Genomic DNA, 22,970 nt, shown 5'->3' with positions numbered 1-22,970 from the left:
TTTCTGCTTGCTTGTTCAGCAACGTTTGCATCTGCATTACCTACCCGCTAATATGATAATGCAACATGCCAAAGCAAGCAGAATGTACAGCGTGTTACACTTTGCTAGCATGTGTCAAGTTCAAAGGCTTAACCCCTAGCCTGACAGAGCTGTTTTACAATCGCATTAGTAGCATAATAACAATTTAGGGCTTAAATAACAGTAACTGATACACCATGCTGGTGACTTGGGCTGAAAGAAAAGTCCCCAGTGTGTCTACACAAAAATTAACACTGGCCTTGTGATCTTATTCACAAACCGTGTGGATTACAGCAGTACACATTCTAAACCACAGCACATGGTTTTAATACCTGTAAACAATAAAAGTGGACGTACCGGTATGCAGTGGTTCTATCCATGACAATCACAAGGTACCAAAATTCACCACTGATATTTGGAAAAGTTGAAATAAAATCGTAATACATCAGACATATTTCACTCTCCACCGTAGTTACCTACTTGTCCTGACGACGCTTAGCTCAGTCAAGTATACACCTCATCTTCTGCAGAATGATTATATGCCGCCTTGCCTCTTCCTCGGTCAGACTGGCTCAGTCCGACTGGCTCAGTCTGTCTGTGTGTAAGAGCCACCAATCTGCCTGCATCTGTGTGACTACAGCGTTAACTGCTGGAGACAGTTTCTGTGCAAAACCTTTTCTACCCCCCCCAAGCCCAGCCAGCGTCCTCCCAACACAGCCCTGATAAACCAGTCAGTGCCCTGATCCCCTAATCAGATTACTGCCCCACCCTTCATGGGGGGTGGAATACAGGACAATTAATGAGTGAGTAAACTTGACTACACTTCTCCCTTACCCTCCATTCACTGCCTTTCATTCAATCGCCACAGAGCTTTTTCCTTCATGGAAGGAAGGGAAAGTAGGCAGACTGAGGACAGAGTCTCACCCTCACTGAGAGGTCAGGGCACTGCAGAGCCTGGGTGGTCTCTTCCGTCAACTAACCCATCTGACTGGAGACATCAGCACCAATCATCAACGAACCTGATGACTCTCCACCAATCACAGTGCCTGAACCCTGGTTGATGGTAGAGGGGCTCAGGGTTTTTTTACGGTATGAGAAAAGATGAAGAATCTGTGTCCTTGTCTAGTTGAGTGGCTAGAGATGAATCTCAGGAGGGATGAGACAAAACGAGAATGAAGAGTGCCCAGTGCACATCCCTCCCTCTCCTTTACTCTCGCTGTATGTTTATCATACCATACAAGGACAGATGTGACCCCTCGTTTATTTTTTATTTAACTAGGCAAGTCAGTTAAGAACAAATTCTTATTTACAATGACGGCCTACCCCGGCCAAACCCAGACGACACCCTATGGGACTCCCAATCACGGCAGGTAGTGATACAGCCTGGAATTAAACCAGGGTCTATAGTGACGCCTCTAGCACTGAGATGCAGTACCTTAGACTGCTGCGCCCTTGGGAGTCTCTCTCCCTGACCTCTCAGCGAGGGTGAGAGTCTGTGTTCTCAGGGTGCCTACTCCCCCCTCCTTCCATTAAGGAAAAAGATCTGTGGTGATTGAGTGAAAGGGAGTGTACACTTTTATAAAATCTCTCTATCGGCACTTGCTTTTAGGGGCCTTTGGGTTGGTGTTCAATTCAATAAAATTAAGCTGCAATTGAAACTTCAAGGCAAGTGGTAAACCATGACTGTTCAACTTACAGTCCAACATTGATAGCTGCTATAGGCATGACATGCAGAACTCCTGTTTGACAGGTTATGTTATGGTCATCACTCCCGGTCTATCTGTCAGGTCAGGTTACAGTTACCTTGAAAGAGGATCCGTAGGTAAGGCTGGAGGAGGACATCTTGAAGGGGGTCGCTCTGAGGCCCAGGGTCAACTCTGCCAGGGAGAGAGAGGGAGACATACAGGAAGATACTTATATGGAGCTGAAATGTCAAAAGCTCGATAAAAACTGTAATTTAAAAACAATGTCACAGCACACCACCAGTGTGTATCCATAAATATTTACAACAGACTTAAGGCCCCTAAACCTTTCTTTTGGTATATTGGACATGATGATGTTCCCATGTCCCTGAGTGTGTTGAGGGGGCCACCACTCACTGACATGTGCTGCCATGGTGATGGGAGGTCTCATATCTAACCAGTGAGTCACACTATGGACAAAGCCGCAGCTAATATAAACACTCATGTTCTATCCCTCTCTGTATGGATACACACATTTTCACGTGACCAGTGCACTAACACCCCACCCACATAGTAAGCTGGAGGCCATCATAAGACAGCATTTGTCAGTTTAACCGCAGCTATAAAACAGAAGTGCCTGTTTGATCCGTTCCAGTGTTCTGTACTGCACACTCAGCCAGGACTGTTGTTCAGAGCTGCTGGGAGAACTAGTCATTTTCCTAGCCTATCTTCAGTCTGTCAGGGAGCAGGGAGCTTCCAAAATAGGACCCCAAAGCCATTAGAGCAAATTAGACATAAAAGCAACAATGCCGGCCTCTTGAAGAAGCCCAGTGGAGCTGTCGGAGTGTCTGGGAGGAGGGGAGGGGTAATCAGAGTAGTCCTATACAGGCAAGGTCTTATGTGAACGGTTTGGGTTGGAGGTCCTGGTGGCTGGAAAGTGCTTGAAAACAAGACTGGCTTTTTGGACAGATCTCCACAGCAGGCTGCTTCTGAGATGCACCAAGACACTAACATACACATACAGAAACACATACTGTATTGATAGACACAACCAAGTAGGTGTCCTGGAAATGCAGTTTTAATGCCTGTTTTCTACTTTTACGTTGACAACGCTTTCCTGGATACAACGGTACAGTGTGAGTGTTTGACTGGCATTTACAGTGGTACACAGACCATAGTCTGTTGCGGGATGCCACAGAGAGACCACAGCGTATTGTCATATTGTCGAACATACGGTAGCTAGCTACACTCTATAACTGCCCGTTGTTGTGTGTCCCTATTCCCATACCACTCTCACACCTCCCTCCACACAGTGTGCCTGTCCATCCCCTGCTCCCACACACGCTCCCTGACCCTGGCCTGTCCTCAGCCTGGGGTTCAGCCCTGCTGCTGACTGCCCCCTGCCCCTGTGGCGTCTCTGGTCTCCCATGGCAACAGGGATTCCAGTGTGATCTGAAGGCTGATATTAGCATGTAGAGGTGGAGCTGGGACAGAGCAGGATACATATCTATACTGTCTGCCTCCAGTCCACACACAGGCACAGTGCATCTGATCTGCTGCAGTACACTGGGCTGGAGGGATGGAAAATGTCCCTCTATGTTCCACTGGTAATGCTTGTTGATCTATTCTAAGATTCAGGGGGAAATTCAAGGGGGTTTATATCATTTCAAATATCAACTTCTGTTTTGGGATTTAACGCATATACATATCCATCAAAATCTGTGGTCTGTAAAGATAAAGAATCTGGAACCAGAAGTCTTATCTAGCATATCCATCACCAAGTACACAGCTCAAAGAAAGGCCACAGTAAACCACCCAGCACATCATGTCTCTAATGTGCCCAGACGGTAGTGAGTGATGTTTGGGAGGGAGGAGTGTTAGGTAGTGCTCCTACCTGCTCTCTGACCTATGGGGTTGGTGGAGATGCGTGGGGCCAGGTTGCCTCTAGAGGATGAAGAGGTGGTGGTGGTGCGCCCATCTTTGATCTCGATAGTTAGGAAGGTCTTCATGTCGGGGTCTGCCGCTCCCTTGCTGTTCCGCTGTGCAGATGCTCTCCCTGGGGTCTTGTCTTCCTTTGAGCCGCCCGAGGCATGCCGCAGCTTTTCAGCCGCCTGCTTTGCCCCGCCTACAGCGTTCAAGGATTGAGCAGCGCTTTGCAGAGGTTTGGTGGCCACGCCCCCTGGATGAACTGTGCCCTGGCATTGGACATGGTTCTTTGAGGAGGAGGCGGATGAAGAGTAGGATGTAGAGCCTACATGGGGTCTCCCGGGTCTGTCTGTAGGGGTGGTGATGGATACTACTGTGGTCACTGCTGTCTGCTTGGCTGTCCCTGCTGCTGGCCCCTCACTCAGCTGGGTGGCTCTGCCTAGGACTCGGGCACTGGGGGCTGTCGCGTTCCTCAGAGACTGAGAGCCCCTCTTCAGGACCGGGACACTGGGACTGGGCTCCGTGAACTTACGCATACAGTCCCGCACAGAGTTAGTCCGGCCGAACGGGGCCAAGACAACCGGCTCTTTCTTCTCAGGAACTGCAAAACAGACAGAAAGCATGAGTGGAAATTATTTAAACACAGTAGCAAAGAACAGAGGAACCCAGACACAGTCAAGTAATACAAACTCAGTAGTTAATTACCCAGCCCCCCTGGTACAGCTGACACACAAAGACTGGAAACATTTCAAAGTCTTCAGCAGGGCAATATGCCTAAAAGTCCTCAAACTCAAAGCAGCACTCTTACTGACAGCAGCACTCTTCTCATGCTAAAGCACTTTGCAAATCCCTTGACTTGATTTCCCTTCTCTCGCTCTCCCCCCCTCCCTTTTTCCAGCCCCCCTCCTTTTCTTCAATCCCCCTCGCCGCCCTCATTCTCCCTCATCTTCAGAGCGTCAGCTTGGGCCATTAGCTGACAGATTTGCTCAAGTTCTAGGTTGCCTGAGTGTTTCTGGATTCATGCTCCTTTCTGTACAGCAGAGCGATGGTCTCATTTCCCCACATATAGGGAAAGGCTCCACACTCAAAAGCATTTCCTTCGCTCTTAATAATCTCAATTTAGTGTTTTTGAGAATAACAAGCTTTTAGGAGTCTGGGGACACAGAGAGGAGAATATAAAGAAGGGCCTTCTTATATTTTGCCATCCAGTCCTCTAGCGGTGAGTCCTCACCCCTTCCCCTGTATGACTGGCCCTATACGGTCATGCTGGCCCTACAAAGCTCCTCTGGATGGAAGCCATTAAACTGATAGGAGTTAGGTAGCAAGTCATCTTGATTATATTAGAGGAACAGCTATAACTCAGCAGTGCTAAGGGGCTCAGTTCATTGATCCTCTGGTGAGAGGTCTGTTATCAACACTGCTGGTGGAGTTTCACAGTAGAGCACCAGAAATGAGCCACAAATCCACCCTGGCTCCCACTTAATGTCAGGCAATTACTAATACACTACCGTTCAAAAGTTTGGGGTCACTTAGAAATGTTCTTGTTTTTGAAAGAAAAGCACATTTTGTCCATTAAATCCATCAAATTGATCAGAAAAACAGTGTAGACATTGTTAATGTTGTAAATGACTATTATAGCTGGAAACGGCAGATTTTTTATGGAACATCTACATGGGCATACAGAGGCCCATTATCAGCAACCATCACTCCTGTGTTCCAATGGCACGTTCTGTTAGCTAATCCAAGTTTATCATTTTAAAAAGGATAATTGATCATTACAAAACCCTTTTGCAATTATGTTAGCACAGCTGAAAACTGTGGTCCTGATTAAAGAAGCAATAAAACTGGCCTTCTTTATACTAGTTGAGTATCTGGAGCATCAGCATTTGGAGGTTCGATTACAGGCGTCCAGTGTCTGTGTTCTTTTGCCCATCTCAATCTTTTCTTTTCATTGGCCAGTCTGAGATATGGCTTTTTCTTTGCAACTCTGCCTAGAAGGCCAGCATCCCAGAGTCTCCTCTTCACTGTTGACATTGAGACTGGTGTTTTGCGGGTACGATTGTGAGGCAAATATGTGCTCAAGTGACCCCAAACTTTTGAACGGTAGTGTATAGATAAGGTTTGTATCTGCAAACATGCTCACCTGCATCATTTGATTTTCTGAGAGGAGTGAGTAAAGTATATCTGACCTGAAAGGGGGGGGGGGGGGGGGGGGGCGAGAGGGAGAAAAGAGAAGATTAAATTAGAACATAGCAATAAGCAACACAGGGCAATAGTGCAGATCCATGGGATGGCAGGGAGGATCTTCAACATTATGTAACAGTTTGGCGCAAGGGAGGCGCGTTTGGGGCTGATCTTTTTTTGGCTGAGGGGCCATGGGGCCTAGATGTGCCTGAGCCTTCATAGCGCAATGTAAACACATGGAAGATAAGCATACCATATTGCAGAGTTCTATAAAAGAGCCTGGAGCCTGCGTTGGGTAAACACTCCCCATAAGGGCAACAACGTGGCGTCATGGTGACCCAAGTCTCTGATGAGGCCATTGAGCAAACAATAGAGACTCAGAATGCTTCAGCAGCCATCTCCTGCCTGTGTGTTTGGCTGTTGCTGGGCAGCCCCAGCGGCTCTTCCTCTGACAGCAGGTGAGGAAAACCAAGATCTGAGGGGAACCAGAACCAGCTGAGCACAAGAAAGGATTTGGGACGGCTCTGAGGTGCTGAGTTTATTTGTGTAGCCAAGTAACCATAGTCAAACAGAACTTTTAAACACGTACAGAGATATTTTATATGTTTATAGCTGTCGACGTTACAAAGATGCTGCTGAGAACTGGTGCTTCAAAAAAGAGGGAGAGAGAGAGGGAGGGAGAGAGGGAGACATGCCATCATAGCTCAACACCCCCCTCTAGTGGTGTGATAACCTATATATTCTACCTTTCTACCTAGAGACACAGCAGATCATGTCAGCAAGCATTTCCCTAGATAGATTCAACAAGACTGTACCTTCTGTTCCTGGATGTCTCCTCTTTCCTTGGCACTGCCATTGAGCAGGCCACTGTGGGAGTCTGGGGCTTTCCTGAATAGGACGGCCCCATCAGGCTGATAATGGTTGGTAGTGGTGCTGTCCTGATGGGGCTGGTCTGGATGGTGGTTGGTGCTTTCAGCCTCAGAGTCTGTGTTGGAGGAGGAGCTACTCATGGTCACCTCTGGCTGCTCTACTCGGCTCCGGCCCACAGACAACACGCCCACACTCAGGTCAGACGTCCCTGAGTCCAACCGTTTCCGTGACAGGAGCCCTGCGCCGTCGGAGGTCTCAGAGCCCAGGGGGGCTGGCGGTCCCATACTGGAGTCTGATGTGCCAGAGTCCAGTCTCTGTCTGAAGTGGGACTCTGAGGCCCCAGAGTCCAGTCTGCCTCTGTGGGCGGAACACTGGCTTCTGTCTGATGCTCCTGAGTCCACCCTGGTCCTGAAGGCTGAGCCCAGGCTCTTTTCTGATGCTCCAGAGTCCACCCTGGTCCTGAAGGCTGAGCCCAGGCTCTTTTCTGATGCTCCAGAGTCCACCCTGGTCCTGAAGGCTGAGCCCAGGCTCTTTTCTGATGCTCCAGAGTCCACCCTGGTCCTGAAGGCTGAGCCCAGGCTCTTTTCTGATGCTCCTGAGTCCACCCTGGTCCGGAAGGCTGAGCCCAGGCTCTTTTCTGATGCTCCTGAGTCCACCCTGGTCCGGAAGGCTGAGCCCAGGCTATTTTCTGATGCTCCAGAGTCCACCCTGGTCCTGAAGGCTGAGCCCAAGCTCTTTTCTGATGCTCCTGAGTCCACCCTGGTCCGGAAGGCTGAGCCCAGACCCAGACTCTTCTCTGAGGCTCCAGAGTCCAGACGGGGCCTGGAAGCCAGGCTGCGTTCTGAGGATGTCGAGTCAGAACGCTGGCGGTGGGATAGGACCACGTCCGGCTCTGATGATGTCACAGGGTCCCGGGTCGGTGGGCGGGTCAGCAGAGGGCCCGGGACCTCATCCCTCACCAGGGGGTCCAGAACCAGAACCATGCCTGAGTTGGAGTCTACAAAACACAAAGACCACAATACAGTGAGTGGAACATACCCATGAGTAGATCTAGTATAGTGCCCGAGGAACACATACCATGAAAATACAACTGTACAATTCTGTTCTTGCATTTTTTCAGTTTCTCTGACCTAACATAAACAAGATGGCATGTAGGATCACGTGAGGAGTTGCTGAACAACTTGGGAACTGCTGATGAAAATTAAAGGTTTCCGCAGAGGCCAAACCCCCAAGAGCACAGTGTGAGAGACATGTGAGCGCCACTGAGGAGACACAAGGGGATGTAGGCATTTCCTCCACGCTTGACTCAATTCCTGGACCAGATGTCTGTGTGTGTAAAAGAGATTAGAACACTAGGTGGTTACCAACCAGCAGGAAGTGCAAGGGGAACTGGAAGTGGGGTGAAATGGAGAATAGAACAAGTTCTTCCCCCCTCCCCCGGTCTGAATCCAACCTCCTTCATTCCTCCTCCTCTCATCAGGAAACCACACTCCAAACACTGCAGTGCCCACATCCTCCCCCTCCTAAAGCCAGTCTCTAGCTCTCCTCGTGATGCTCATTGCTCAGCATCTTTAACTCTGGGTGCTGTACAGGAACCACAGGCAAGCTGCATAAAGATAGGCCACAGAGTGGAAAATCACAGTGTCCTTACAAGAGACACATTGTATGATAACATCTCTGCGTACCCTTTGTATGCCCTATCCAAACAGAGCGTCCAGGTCTGTCATTTTCAAACCAAATCTGTGAAGGAGAGCCCCATTCTGGTCTAAGACGGCCACATCCTCATCAGCTTTATCAACACTCTCTGAAGGCCTCCCAAAGCTGGGGTCAGGAGAAGCTTTAGCTGATTACTTGAAGGGAGTGGTTATATAATGGCGTTTGAATAAGAAACATGCTTATGATACGCATTCACTTCAAACATCACAAACTAAAATGGCCCCCCTTTCTCACACGAGGCCCTATAAATAGACCACATGACATCAAAGGAAGGCCTCAGTTAAGTCCAATTAAAAGAGAACTATAGTTGAAGGGAGGAACAGCCAAAGAGTTGCAAACTAGTGATTGAAGTTGTTGCCGTTTGTACATCGTGTCCAGTCCATTGTGTGCTGTTGTGAGGATTTCTGGGAAAACCCCCTACTGCTCTTGGATAATGAGAGGATGGTTTTAAATAACCACAATAGTGCATCATGCCGACTTCCCTCCCCTCCCCCTTCTTAACGAACACACAAAAACAAAAAAACAGCAACAACAAAAGGGGTATTTTCATTGTCGAGGAGTCTGGCTCCCCTGGGACTATCACATTTAAAAAAATGTATTTCTGTATTTAACTATGCAAGTCAGTTAAGAACACATTATTATTTTACAATGATGGCCTATCCCGGCCAAACACTCCCCTAAGCCAGACAACGCTGGGCCAATTGTGCGCCGCCCTATGGGACTCCCGATCACGGCCGGTTGTGCTGGAGCCCGGGATCAAACCAGGGTCTGTAGTGACGCTTCTGGCACTGATATGCAGTGCCTTAGACCGCTGCGCCACTCGGGAGGCCCTTCCACTGAGCCACTTGCAAATGGGTCATTTCCTAAATTACACCCTTGTCACCAGGGTTGTGCTTAATTCAGAATTGACTCCAATTCACCAAATTCTAATTAAATTGGCCACACCCCACAGGATATGGAATTGAATTCAGTGATTCATGAAATAATAACTTAGACTTTCCTTTCCTTGATTGTTCATTTTATGTTAGTTCTGGAAATCTATTGTTAATTAATATTTTATATGCATATGTATATAATGACATGACATGTTTTAGGTACAAGATGTATATTTGTATAGACTACACCAAACAGAATAGAAGAGGCATTTGAATTTAATTCTATATTATTTCATTCAAATTATAATTGAAATTCTGTATCCTGTTTACTACTTAAATTCAAATTCAAGATTATTAATTTATGCAGCATTCAATTCTGAACTGAGCACAAGATTGCTTTTCACCAAACTATGGAGTGTGAGTGTATATATGTGTGCAAGACTGTGCTGTATATTTAAGTGTGTGTATGTGAGAAGAGAGAGGTAGCGCGTGTGTGTGTGTGTGTGTGTGTGTGTGTGTGTGTGTGTGACAGCCAGTGGGCCACAGTACCCCCATAATCTTCCAAGTTTAGTACTCTCTCTAAACAACGTTCTCCTTCTCTCTGTTAAAAATGACCCCACTCCACCCTATCCGTTCCCAGCCACTAACTTCCTGTGTCTGTATCGGCGTCCATTTCAAACAGCTCCTACCCACAATCCCTCTGCTTTGTGGAGGTCTGCTCCAGTCTGCCTCTGGCCCTGCCTTCACCCTGGACCAAATTGCATGGTGGGGGCCATGTCAAGAAAGGGTTATGTTCTGGTATGTGCTTAAAATAGCAGATGTATTACTACTGGGTGTGGGTTCCCCTTTGAACGGGTGATGTTCCTGTTGCGTCTCATAACCCCACTACTACCAGACACTGGCTGATGAGCGGGGTGTTGTGGGCTAAGAGTAAACCAGACCACATAAGGTAATTATGGTCAAAGGACCCAGCCAGGGACTGGCCAGGTTCAGGTCAACATTGGGGTAGGTTCCTGATCAGAAAAATACTTAGCTTTAGCCTTAGAGTAAAAATAACGCAGTAGAGATGGAGTATATTGGTTCAACAAACACTTGCTCACTTTAGAGGCATTCAAATCAGTCTGGCTATAAAAACATTCTCTATTGTACTACATGCTCTCTCATAGCCCTTTACCGGTCTTCTCTCATTCACTTTTGAATTTGTTTTTTCTGTGAGTGGGAGTGTGTGTTTACAAGTCGTAATGTCTTTGCTAAAGATAGTACACCTATAGTAAAGCATTCACTGTGTTTTACATTTAGGTTTTCTAACAGAGGTTAATGAAAATCACTACACACCCAAAGCCAGAGTCCCATGACTGTGGTGCCTCTAACCTGAAAATAAAGATGGAGGAGCTAAAAACAGTGTAAACCAATGAGACAGCCTCGGCTCCACTGCCGCCCTCTACAGCAGAATGGCTCTATTGGCTGGTTATTTTCACTAGCATGCCAGAGGAAATTGCATGTAGGTGCATAAGTGTGGAGGTACAAGCAATATTCGAATCAATGTTGTGTATAAGTGCCTATCCAAACTTGACCCTTAAGTTTAGGCAAACATGATCATATAAGCATGCCATATATAGAACAGAGCAGGAAGACAATTAACTGTATGTGTCTGTCATGAGTGTGTGTGTGTGTGGGACCTATGGACTGGCTAAGGAAAAGGAACAGTCAACCACTCATATGGTCTTTGAACCTCTAAGCTCAGCCCTTTGAACAGTGCCGTTGCTCACCTGTCCTGTGCAGCTCTCTGCCCTGCTGCGTCTGGTGGCTCCGTAGCTCCCGGATCTGAGACTTGATTCTCTTTCGCTCGCTAAGCCTCTCCTTCTCTGTGTCCTGCAGAAACAATACATGTATATAATTATAATACATGTATAATTATGTATATTTTCAATACATTATTGCTTCAATGCAGAAAGAGTCAAGACAAGGGCATTCAGTTCTTCTCACATGCTGTTCCATGCAGTATGACATAGATTGGGTACAGTCATTCAGTCAGCCCCTGCCAAGGTACAACACTGAGCTGAACCCCAACCATCCCATCCCTCTCAGTGGTCTGATCAGCAAATAAGTCAAACCATCAGGTACACATAAGTCCTCGGTCTGTAGGGGGCAATCAGAACAGTGTGTGTGATGTCCGTGTCAAGCGCTCCTCAAAGAGAGAGGCCATGATGAGGACCAGGCCCTGCCTACTAGCTGAGATAAGATGGCGACTGCCATGCCTCCACTCTGTCCCTGCTCGCCCCGGGAGAGACACAGTACACCATAACACGCCCTAAGAGCCGGCCAGGTAAATCAACCAACCCATAATGCTTTGAACCTATATGTTACACCAAGGGAGTTAGTAACTCAGCTGTAACAGCCCAGGACATAGCCTTCTGTTGAGTAATGATTGAAGTGTGCCTGACCTCTCTGAGCCCTCAGTCCTCCACCGTGGCCTGCTGTATTAGTAACGTCTGGTCCTCAGTACAGGTAGAGAAGTACACTCTGCACAGCCAGTAAAACACACTGGGTCTCATAATCTACAATAATAGAGGAAAGACACACTAGGAGGGAGACGATAGAATAGAGAGTGCAACGTTTTGGCATATGGAGAGGACATGGGAGATGCAGGGAGGTGGAGACAAAATGAGAGAGAAGAAGAGAGGGAGACATGTAGAGGCTGCCACTGGTGCCTTTGAGCTACTCCACAGGAAGATCAGCTGTACAGACACCAAGGACAAAACACACACACACACACACACTTTTCCTCCTGCATAAGCTCACACACTCTCCCTTGTCTAGAATGCTCCAGTGCCCCACAAACCTTTCCACTATAGAGCATCTGTGATATTGTGTGGAAAAGGAACGTGTGGTTATATGGAGTTTCTATACACGCTTCTTTATAAATGTATAAATAAACTTCATAGTAAGTCATTTCTTTTTAACCATAAAGCTATTTGGCATAATCAATTCAGGAATAGTAAAACCAGAGCTGTGTCTGGTTCACTGGTCTTTAAAAATGGATATCATGAGAATATATATGAAACCCTCACCCCTGTACTCCACACATACAATTATCTGTAAGGTCCCTCAGTCGAGCAGTGAATTTCAAACAGATTCAACCACAAAGACCAGAGAGGTTTTCCAATGCCTCGTAAAGAAGGGCACCTATTGGTAGATGGGTAAAACAAAAAAAGAAGCAGACATTGAATACCCCTTTGAGCATGGTTAAGTTATTAATTACACTCTGAATGGTGTATCAATACACCCAGTCACGACAAAGACACAGGCATCCTTCCTAACTCAGTTGCCGGGGAGGGAGGAAACCGCTCAGGGATTTCACCATGAGACCAATAGTGACTTTAAAACAGTTGCAGAGTTTAATGGCTGTGATAGGAGAAAACTGAGGCTAGATCAATAACATTATAGCTACTCCACAATACTAAACTAAATTAGAGTGAAAAGAAGGATCCCTGTATTAGGGGTATGTCACGAATCCCGCCGAAGATGGTGCCTCTTCCTGTTTGGGCGACGCTCGGCGGTCGTCGTTGCCGACTTACTCGCTGCCACCGATCCCCTTTTCTGTTTAAGTTAGTTTTGTCTGATTAGTGTCACCTGTTTCTTGTTTGGGTTTTGTTTTGGGCTATTTAAACCCGGTAGGCCCGAAGACTTTTGTGCAGGCTTGTTTTTCTGTTCATGGTGTGTGGATTATTGTGGATTCCGTTTTTCCGGACAGTTTCGTCCTGTTTGTTGGACTGGGTATTTATGCGCCCTTGTGTGTGGCGTGACCGTTACTCTGTTCTTGGAATAAAGATCCACGTTTTGAACTACCCTGCTCTCTGCGCCTGACTCCTCCACCCACTACTCCTAGAAGCCATTACAGGGTATAAAGGTTTAAACGACATTGTGATCGTTAACGTCCAGAAAAAAAATCACAAAATCGCAGTTATCACAAAACTACCACAACTGGCCCTGATCATCATTTTTTATTTTTTACAAATACCTAATGCAACAATGCTGTAATTTTAATAGGAGGAGATATGAATCATTCAAATTACTTGCCATGCACGTCATCTTCGTTAACAGTTGGAAAAATGGCATAGTGAGACACAGCAGTGAAGTCCTGTATGGCAATACTTTGAGAAAAATGAAAAGGTGATGAAAAGCAAACTTTGCAGGGTGGAATTGAGCTGCTGTGGCAGTACAGGTGTAATGCTGAACAACCTGGTCTCAGAGCATTTTGTATTATTCAGTGTGATATGTTCCATTTTGTATGGTATGTATTAATTTGTGATGTCCATCACCCATTTTGTATGATACTGTATGTTGCGAATTACAATTGGTTATGAATTTACAAAACAAAACAAATATGTTACGAATTTGCAAAACGTATGATATTTTACGAATTCTAGCTAGGCGGCTGATGTTAGCTAGCTGGCTAAAATTAGCTAGGCTAGGGGTTAAGGTTAGGGTTAAGTTTAAGAGTTAGGTTAAAGGGTTAAAGTTAGGGAAAGGGCTATGCACTTGTTTAATAAGCAGTCTGTTTTTTTCTTTTTCATGTTTTTAATCTTAAGGAATTTAACATGGGTATTTTTTTTTCCATTTTTTCCTTAGCTAACATGCTAAGTAGTTGCAAAGTAGCTAAAAGTGGTGGTAAGGTTGCTAATGAGCGAAAATGCTAAAGTTGTCTGTGACAAGATGCAAACTCACCACCTTTTGGTTGCTAGACATTCATGTCTCGCATTATACGTTTTTGCTTTAAGTAACCATACCAAACATGAAATATCATACTAATTTCAGTCTCCCGGATTTACGTTTACTGTGTTACCTCTAGTCTGAGACCAGGCTGTGCTGAAAGGGACGACCCAACCTGTTGCTGGCAGCAGTGAGATAAGGGACGGAGTGAGGAAATCACAGCGCTGATTACAAAAATGATTGCAGTTGATATGCAGCCATTGTCAATGGTAGAGGATGTCGGCTTCAATACCCTATTGGTATATCTAGAACCAGACTACAAGATGCCATGTCGGCCCCGATGGAGAAATTGTACAATGATGGCTCTGTAAGTGCAAGTACAAAGCGCGAGCTCTCAAACACCATACATGGCGTTAACAGATTGGTATGTGTCTATGAACATGCTGTCATACATCACTGCAACGAGCCATCACATTGATAAGAAGTGTGACATGAAGTACAGTACGTACTGACAACATGGAGGAGGCGCACGCACACAACAGAGAACCTAAAACATTAATAACATGGTGGCTGAGTGAGTGGGGGACAGCAGTACTGTGAGCACCATCTGGTAGGGTTTCCATTAGTTAACACAGCCACAGTCTAACATAAAAATGTATGAAAAAACATATATTTAGTCTTAATTTAAGGTTAGGCATAAGGTTAGCAGTGTGGTTAAGGTTAGGATTAAAACCACATTTTAAGAAGATACATTTTAGAAATAGGCTTTATGACTTTGTGGCTGTGGTACTTAGTGACGACCGGTAGGTAGGTAGCCAGGACTGCAGTAGATTGAACTGCATTGCCCCCTAATGGTCGAACGCAAAACCATGTATGAATCGTGAATTCACATAATTATTATTTAAAAAAATGTTTAAAAGTTTAAACAATAAAGAAATGTCAGTTTAAACGGTAAGAGAAATTGTACATTTGTCAACAAAACTAAGGAGATGATTGTGGACTTCAGGAAACAGCAGAGGAAACACCCCCCTATCCACATCGATGGAACAGCAGTGGAGAGGGTAGTAAGTTTTAAGTTCCTCGGCGTACACATCACAGACAAACTGAATTGGTCCACCCACACAGACAGCATCGTGAAGAAGGCGCAGCAGCGCCTCTTCAACCTCAGGAGGCTGAAGAAATTCGTCTTGTCACCAAAAGCACTCAAACTTCTACAGATGCACAAATCGAGAGCATCCTGTCGGGCTGTATCACCGCCTGGTACGGCAACTGCTCCGCCCACAACCGTAAGGCTCTCCAGAGGGTAGTGAGGTCCACACAACGCATCACCGGGGCAAACTACCTGCCCTCCAGGACACCTACACCACCCGATGTCACAGGAAGGCCATAAAGATCATCAAGGACAACAACCACCCGAGCCACTGCCTGTTCACCCCGCTTTCATCCAGAAGGCGAGGTCAGTACAGGTGCATCAAAGCTGGGACCGAGAGACTGAAAAACAGCTTCTATCTCAAACAGCCACCACTAACATTGAGTGGCTGCTGCCAACACACTGACTCCAGCCACTTTAATAATGGGAATTGATGTAAAATATATCACTAGCCACTTTAAACAATGCTACTTAATATAATGTTTACATACCCTACATTATTCATCTCATATGTATATGTATATACTGTACTCTATATCATCTACTGCATCTTTATGTAATACATGTATCACTAGCCACTTTAAACTATGCCCCTTTGTTTACATACTCATCTCATATGTATATACTGTACTCGATACCATCTACTGCATCTTGCCTATGCCGTTCTGTACCATCACTCATTCATATATCTTTATGTACATATTCTTTATCCCTTTACACTTGTGTATAAGGTAGTAGTTTTGGAATTGTTAGTTAGATTATTCGTTGGTTATTACTACATTGTCGGAACTAGAAGCACAAGCATTTCGCTACACTCGCATTAACATCTGCTAACCATGTGTATGTGACAAATACAATTTGAATTGATTTGATTTGAATAAAAAAAGACTCCAAAACATGCATCCTGTTTGCAATAAGGCACTAAAGTAAATCTGCAAGAAATGGGGCAAAAAAAATTCACTTCATGTCCTGAATACAACACGTTATGTTTGGGGCAAAACCAACACATCACTGAGTACCACTCTTCATATTTTCAAGTATAGTTTTGGCTGCATCATGTTATGGGTATGCTCCAGGGATTGAACTGCCAACCAATGTGCTCTCAAATTTCTATCGGCACTGAGCAAATTTCAGGTCTGCTGTGCGCAAACTTTAACATTGTGAAAATTTGGTGCATCTTCCGGTGCGCATTTACTGTGAACACTGAGTCTGTATCTGCTTTAAGTTACAGTTTTAACAGTGGTCAAGTAGGCTATTTGATCATAATGTAGGCTTATCAGTGTCCTACCATCAAAAACAATGGAGAAAAACGCATCCCATAACATTTTAACATGGAAATAGTGGTTATTTCATTCAGCTTACAGTAGCAGCCAACGTGTGGTGTTCAATGTAGGCCTACATTCAAAACATGCAGGGCTTGATATGTTTATCCACTTGTCCTTCAAGGAGGTGGCTGAAAATGTTTAGTTTGATTCAAGAAACCACATCATTATACAATCATTACAGAGAATCAGACAAATTGTTACCCTCTGCCTATTGGCTACACTGCCCATTTAAGACAAAAAAAAAAGCTCTTTACCTAACTCACTTTTCAAAGATGGCTAGAAATGCACTTGTAGGAAGCAATCACTCCCCTATTGCCGATAACAAATGACCTATAACTGGGCTAATAACTCACTAACTAGCAAAGGATATGAACAAATGTGCACACGTGGTTACATGTAGCTCTTGCTTTGATCTCAAAACAAGCGCATCTACTCTTGACCGCTCATGCTGTAAACACAGTCCTGTTCAAAGTGAATGGTACAGATACATATGGCAATGGTCTATTTGCATATAGGCCTACTACAGCTCTGATTGGTTATGCTGCACCGTTCTGTGTAGAGTATGGGCATGAGTCGTGCATGTCAATGTGAAAGAATCCTACTCTGATGCGTTCTACCTACAACAAAATCTCTTGCAGATAGTTTTGCATAGTTTGAATTGAAAGTGGCTAATATTGCGTTGATTCAAACACATTTCCAACAGCAAACGTTCATAGTGTTAACGGGGAAAACTCTAGAAAGTTGAGTGAAGGTCAATCTAGTGCTTCTCTGCGTGGGTTGATATTTATTCTGCGCGGCGCGCATGCGTGCAGCTTAGAGGGAACATTGCTCACAACCTTCCAATCTCAGGGCGGACACTCTAACCCCCGGGCCACTGAGTTGGTAAACGAATACCCACACTTGCATCCTAAAAAGTAGGCTGTTTGTGTTTTAGAGTATGTGAAATATCAAAAATCAAGTATACTTTAATTGGCCGTATATCCCACTCATTATGGCTTTTAATCTAGTAGAATCAGAGAGTTAGAGGCAAAGCGAGAGGGTTTACTCTGCCCAAAATCTGTCCACGAAAATAAGACCGTTAAGTGAGGAATTGTTGTATGGAGGTCAATGAGAGAGTCAAATTTGGTCAGCAAAAAATGTAATTGCTAATTTGATCGAATAGAAGTTTTGTAATGGTTAGGCTGTTATAAATGCACTGATAAGTGGATGAAAGTGACATTTTGGCAACTTCGGTAAAAAACATTCATATGGAAGTTGTGTTGTGCTTGTTGTTCACACCCGCAACTGCCCTCTCATTGGCTAGAATGGTCCCACCTGTTCTCGCCTCCTCCAGCTTGCCTTCCATCTTCGAGGACATTTCCATTGTTAGAGCAATCACTTGACTATCTTGTCAATATAAAAGAAAATATTTGGTAGAATTCGCTGCACATTATTGAAGAAGAGAATAGTCTTGACACCCATGCGTGTTCGACAACTGCTGATAATCAAATGAATTTGAACAATATACAATGCCTTCGGAAAGTATTCAGACCCCATGACTTTTCCCCCAAAAATGTACGTTACAGCCATATATTAACATTTATTAAATGAAAATAATTCAGCAATCTACACACAATAACCCATAATGACAAAGCAAACAGGTTTTTAGAAATGTTTGCAAATGTATGACTAATAAAAAAAACAAATACCTTATTTACATAAGGACTCAGACCGTTTGTTATGAGACTCGAAATTGAACTCGGATGCATCCTGTTTCCATTGATCATCCTTGAGATGTTTCTACAAATTGGAGTTTACTTACGGTAAATTCAATTGATTGGACATGATTTGGAAAGGCACACAACTGTCTATTTTAGGTCCCACAGTTGATAGTACATGTCAGAGCAAAAACCAAGCCATGGCGTCGAAGGAATTGTCCGTAGAGTTCCGAGACAGGATTGTGTCAAGGCACAGATCTGGGGAAGGGTACCAAAAAATGTCTGCAGCATTGAAGGCCCCCAAATACACAGTGGCCTCCATCATTCTTAAATGGAAGAAGTTTGGAACCACCAAGACTCTTCCTTGAGATGGCCTTCCGGCCAAACTGATTCATCGGTTGAGAAGGGCCTTGGTCAGGGAGGTGACCAAGAACCCGATGGTCACTCTGACAGAGCTCCAGAGTTCTTATGTGGAGATGGGAGAATCTTCCAGAAGGACAACCATCTCTGCAGCACTCCACCAATCAGGCCTTTATGGGAGAGTGGCTAGACGGAAGCCTCCTCAGTAAAAGGCACATGACAGCCCGCTTGGAATTTGTCAAAAGGCACCTAAAGGACTGACCATGAGAAACAAGAATCTCTGGTCTGATGAAACCAAGATCGAACTCTTTGGCCTGAATGCCAAGCGTCAGGTCTGGAGGAAACCTGGCACCATCCCTACGGTGAAGCATGGTGGCAGCATCATGCTGTGGGGATGTTTTTCAGCGGCAGAGACTAGTCAGGTTCGAGGCAAAGATGAACAGAGCAAAGAACAGAGATGTTTGACGAAAACCTGGTCCAGAGCGCTCAGGACCTCCGACTGGGGCAAAGGTTCCCCTTCCAATAGGACAACAACCTTAAGCACACAGCCAAGACAACGCAGAAGTGACTTCGGGACAAGTCTCAATATCCTTGAGTGGCCCAGCCAGAGCCCAGACTTGAACCCGATCTAACATCTCTGGAGAAATCCGAAAATAGCTGTGCAGCGACGCTCCCCATCCAACCTGACAGAGCTTGAGGGGATCTGCGGAGAAAATGGGAGAAACTCCCAAAATACAGGTGTGCCACGCTTGTAGTGTCATACCCAAGAAGACTTGAGGCTGTAATCGCTGCCAAAAGGTGCTTCAACAAAAGTACTGAGTAAAGGGTCTGAATACTCATATAAATGTGATATTTCAGTTTTACATGTTTTTTTATATATTGGCAAACATTTCTAAAAACTTGTTTTTGCAATAAAGGTGCTGGTGGGACATTGGTGCTGCTTTCGCTAATGCGGATTCCATCTTTAAAATGCCCTGAAACTACAATGTCATCATGTTTGTGCCAGAATTACAGCAGAGTGCCACTACTAATACATGTCTACCTAATGTAACGAAGCACACAGGGAGGTTAGGTTAGGGAGGGACATGTGAATTACAAGACAGGCCTAGAGCATATTTGACTCAAATCCACCAACCTCTAAACTCATAAAATCTGGGACACACAAACACGGCACATATTTGCTTAATGCCGGTTATCCTGGGGCTGATAAAGCTGTCAGCAGTTTGAGAAGGGTGAAAATTACAGCCTTGTGAAAATAGTTAATCAAATCAGGCTGTGATCAGAGGGAGGTGAGCGTGAACAAAGCCTGGTACCACACAAACTAGGGATGGGCACGGTTATTAGAATATCTGAACGGACTTTAGTATTCCAATACTTTTGTGAGTATTAATTTTTGCAGAAAAAAATGTATAGGCCCATTTTAACACTAAAAAGGCTTTATGTAAATAAAAATATCCATGTTACATACAAGGGTATACCATTTTAAATGATTAATTTATTAAAATCAAAGCGGCAAGGAGACTCTAGGTGTAGCAAGTGGAGTGAGTTCCCTAACGCAATGCAAGATGGAATAAAATTGCAGAAACATTAGCGAAAGGAAAAGGAGTAGGCTCAACCAACAGGTAGGCTGTTTAATCTGAATGGGGTTGAGGAGAAAGTGAATCCTGTGGCCTCAATTAGCCTAGCTACACCCCACCGGGTGCACGTTGTCTTTTTACCCTAGCACTACACGGCTGATTTAAAATAATAAAAGCTTGATGACGAGTTGGCTATTTGAATCAGCTGTGTAGTGCTAGGATGGGGTGGGGGACAGGACAGTTTGGAAAACCCTTGATTAGAGGACACACAAACAAAAAGGCTAATCAACAGCCTCTGTGTCATGTGCCACAGTCACCCAGCACCAGCAGACAACACAAACAGAAGCTTTATACTCTGTTTACTGAGGTGGAGCACTGCTCTCAGATCAGCTTAATGACGAGCCAGAACCAGCCTGTGACTGCAGGTCGGAAAAATCTCCCCAAACCTAAATAGCTGATTCAGAGAATATATCAGAGAGAAAATATAGAAGAATGAGAAGTTGCTTTAAAATATTCTCTCCCTCGGGAAGGTTCTTCATTCAAAGAAGCTGAGGGGAGATGTAATTTGAGCTGGAAACACCGCTCCCCCTCTTTCCTTCGCTATCCCTCTTTTCTCCCCCTCCCCTCAGCTGCCACGACCAGGAAACAGACAACCAGACAGTGTTGGTTTCACAGCTCCCACTAAACCACAGGGAACATACTTGTTACAGAGACAGACAGAAGGAAACATAGATAAAATGGTGTGTGAGATAGAAAAAAAAGAAAGAAAAAAGAGAGAAAGAGCAGACGATCCAATCCCACGACCTGTCAATCCCAAACTGTCATTAGCAGGCTCTCTTTGGTCTCTGGTGACTGGCCCAGGCAAACAGTGCAGACCTGACAGAGTGGAACCAGAGCAGAGGCAGACCCACTCCAGTGCCCTGGCCTCATCAACTCTGTGGCCTCAGTGTTTGAGCTGGGCTCCTATTTCCTTCTGTGGTGCTCATGGTCTCACCATAAGGGTTCAGGAGGCTGTTTGTTTCGGTCAGGGTTGTATTTGTGAAAAAACTGCCCCTTAAACACACAAAAATGGCAACTGTCCACTGGCCTGACCACAGCAAGGCGTGGGCCATCTGAACTCCTCTGAACCCTCAGAGCCACAGAAACAACAATGAGGCGGAGCAGACTGAGGCACGGAGCCGTGTCAGACTACTTCACCATGCAGAGCAGTGGCAGCTCAGCTAAACCAGGGATTACTGCAGCTACCTGGGTTAGAATTGGCTCATTTTCCATGGAAACTGAATCCATCAGTCTGCAGATGAGATCAGAATGTGATGAGGTCAGGCACTCCTCTCCATGCCTGCACATGGCTCGCTGAGAGACAGGGTCCTTTTCCATGACTGCATGGCAAAGCCTGAGGAACCACACACACACACACACTCGGTCCACACTCGGTAAGTGAAATACAGTAGCAGGAATTAAGTAGCAATCATTTTTGCATCACACACACACAGCCTGGACAAGAGACAACCCACGGAGAATTTACCCATAAGCCTCATTCCCATTTTTCCAGCCCCCATTTTTCCAGCCCTCATTCAAAGCCCAGTTAAAGCAGTTTCTCCCTTCCTCCATCCATCTCCCTTTGTCTTGCTTTACTCTTTCTCCAGCACATATTCACTCAGTACAGAAGATGTTGGTTGCCATTATACCATTCATCATAAACTGCTCGTCTCAGTTGGTTACAGGTTTATGATCATATCAGATTAGTGAACAAACAAGACTCTCTGTCTCTGCCACCTCACCTGATCCATACTGCACACACCTGGCCACGGAGACAGATCTGATGAATAACCATTTGTAAAGTCGCCATTTACTTTAACAATAATGTGCTCAAAATACACACACCTGTATACTATTTTGTATGGATTTCTGAAACCAATAGAAATAAATTATCTGAAAGGACTGCCCAATTATCCTAAAATTAAACCTCCGTTAAACTTCAGGCAGCCAGGTCCTCAGGTCTCAATGCAAATAGAAACAAGAAACATGGATGAGTTTGTGTTAAGAGAAGTACACGGAAATTGATAAGGAAGAAAAAAAGTTTGAAAAAATGACAGGTATTCAGAGGAGTAGACCTAGGTCTGTTCGAGTGGAAGAACTAGAATATGTCATTTACCTTCTTGGCTCTGCTGCCTGTCTGTCACCCTCTCTCTCTCGTAGTCAGGACGTCCTATACCCTGCCTCTACTCTCAGTCACCACACACACAGACACTCACTCACCAACAGGCCACTCCCTCCACTTCCCCTCCCTTTCTGTCACCACAGGGCTCCTTCTCAGACCCTCCCTCCCTCCTTCCTTGTCTATATTCAATTCAATTCAAGGTGCTTTATTGGCATGGGAAACATATGTTAACATTGCCAAAGCAAGTGAAGTAGATAATATACTAAAGTGAAATAAACAATAAAAATGAACAATAAACATTACACTCACAGAAGTTACAAAAGAACAAAGGCATTTAAAATGTCATATTACCTATATATACAATGTTGTAACGATGTGCAAATGGTTGAAGTACAAAAGGGAAAATAAATAACATATGGGTTGTATTTACAGTGGTGTTTGTTCTTATAAATACAGTGGTGTGTGTTCTTCACTGGTTGCCCATTTCTTGTGGCAACAGGTCACAAATCTTGCTGCTGTGATGGCACACTGTGGAATTTCACCCAGTAGATATGGGAGTTTATCAAAATCGGGCTTGTTTTCAAATTCTTTGTGGATCTGTGTAATCTGAGGGAAATATGTGTCTCTAATATGGTTTTACATCTGGGAGGAGGTTAGGAAGTGCAGCTCAGTTTCCACCTCATTTTGTGGGCAGTGAGCACATAGCCTGTCTTCTC

The 22,970-nt window shown here is 45.0% G+C and overlaps 1 protein-coding gene across 4 annotated transcripts in view; it reads right to left on the bottom strand.

Moving 5' to 3' along the window:
* LOC139390127 (smoothelin-like) overlaps positions 1-22,970 on the bottom strand; it is a 55,655-nt gene that overhangs the window by 17,800 nt on the left and 14,885 nt on the right. For 2 of the 4 annotated variants that reach the window (XM_071137295.1, XM_071137296.1), the window contains exons 1-7: positions 22,249-22,306; positions 21,339-21,486; positions 11,041-11,143; positions 6,626-7,677; positions 5,770-5,815; positions 3,595-4,227; positions 1,822-1,895 (exon numbers count right to left, since the gene is read on the bottom strand). In XM_071137295.1, coding sequence (XP_070993396.1) covers positions 1,822-1,895; positions 3,595-4,227; positions 5,770-5,815; positions 6,626-7,677; positions 11,041-11,143; positions 21,339-21,470 — 2,040 coding nt within the window. In that variant the 5' untranslated portion in view covers positions 21,471-21,486; positions 22,249-22,306. Of the gene's footprint in view, positions 1-1,821; positions 1,896-3,594; positions 4,228-5,769; positions 5,816-6,625; positions 7,678-11,040; positions 11,144-21,338; positions 21,487-22,248; positions 22,360-22,970 lie in introns of those variants that run through there. The other 2 variants (XM_071137297.1, XM_071137294.1) reach the window with 2 other exon arrangements.

Source organism: Oncorhynchus clarkii, chromosome 30, assembly GCF_045791955.1.
Source record: "Oncorhynchus clarkii lewisi isolate Uvic-CL-2024 chromosome 30, UVic_Ocla_1.0, whole genome shotgun sequence".
Classification (NCBI taxonomy): Eukaryota; Metazoa; Chordata; class Actinopteri; order Salmoniformes; family Salmonidae; genus Oncorhynchus; species Oncorhynchus clarkii.
The sequence above is the reverse complement of the archived record's forward strand: the minus strand, read 5'-3'. Positions and strand labels throughout refer to the sequence as shown.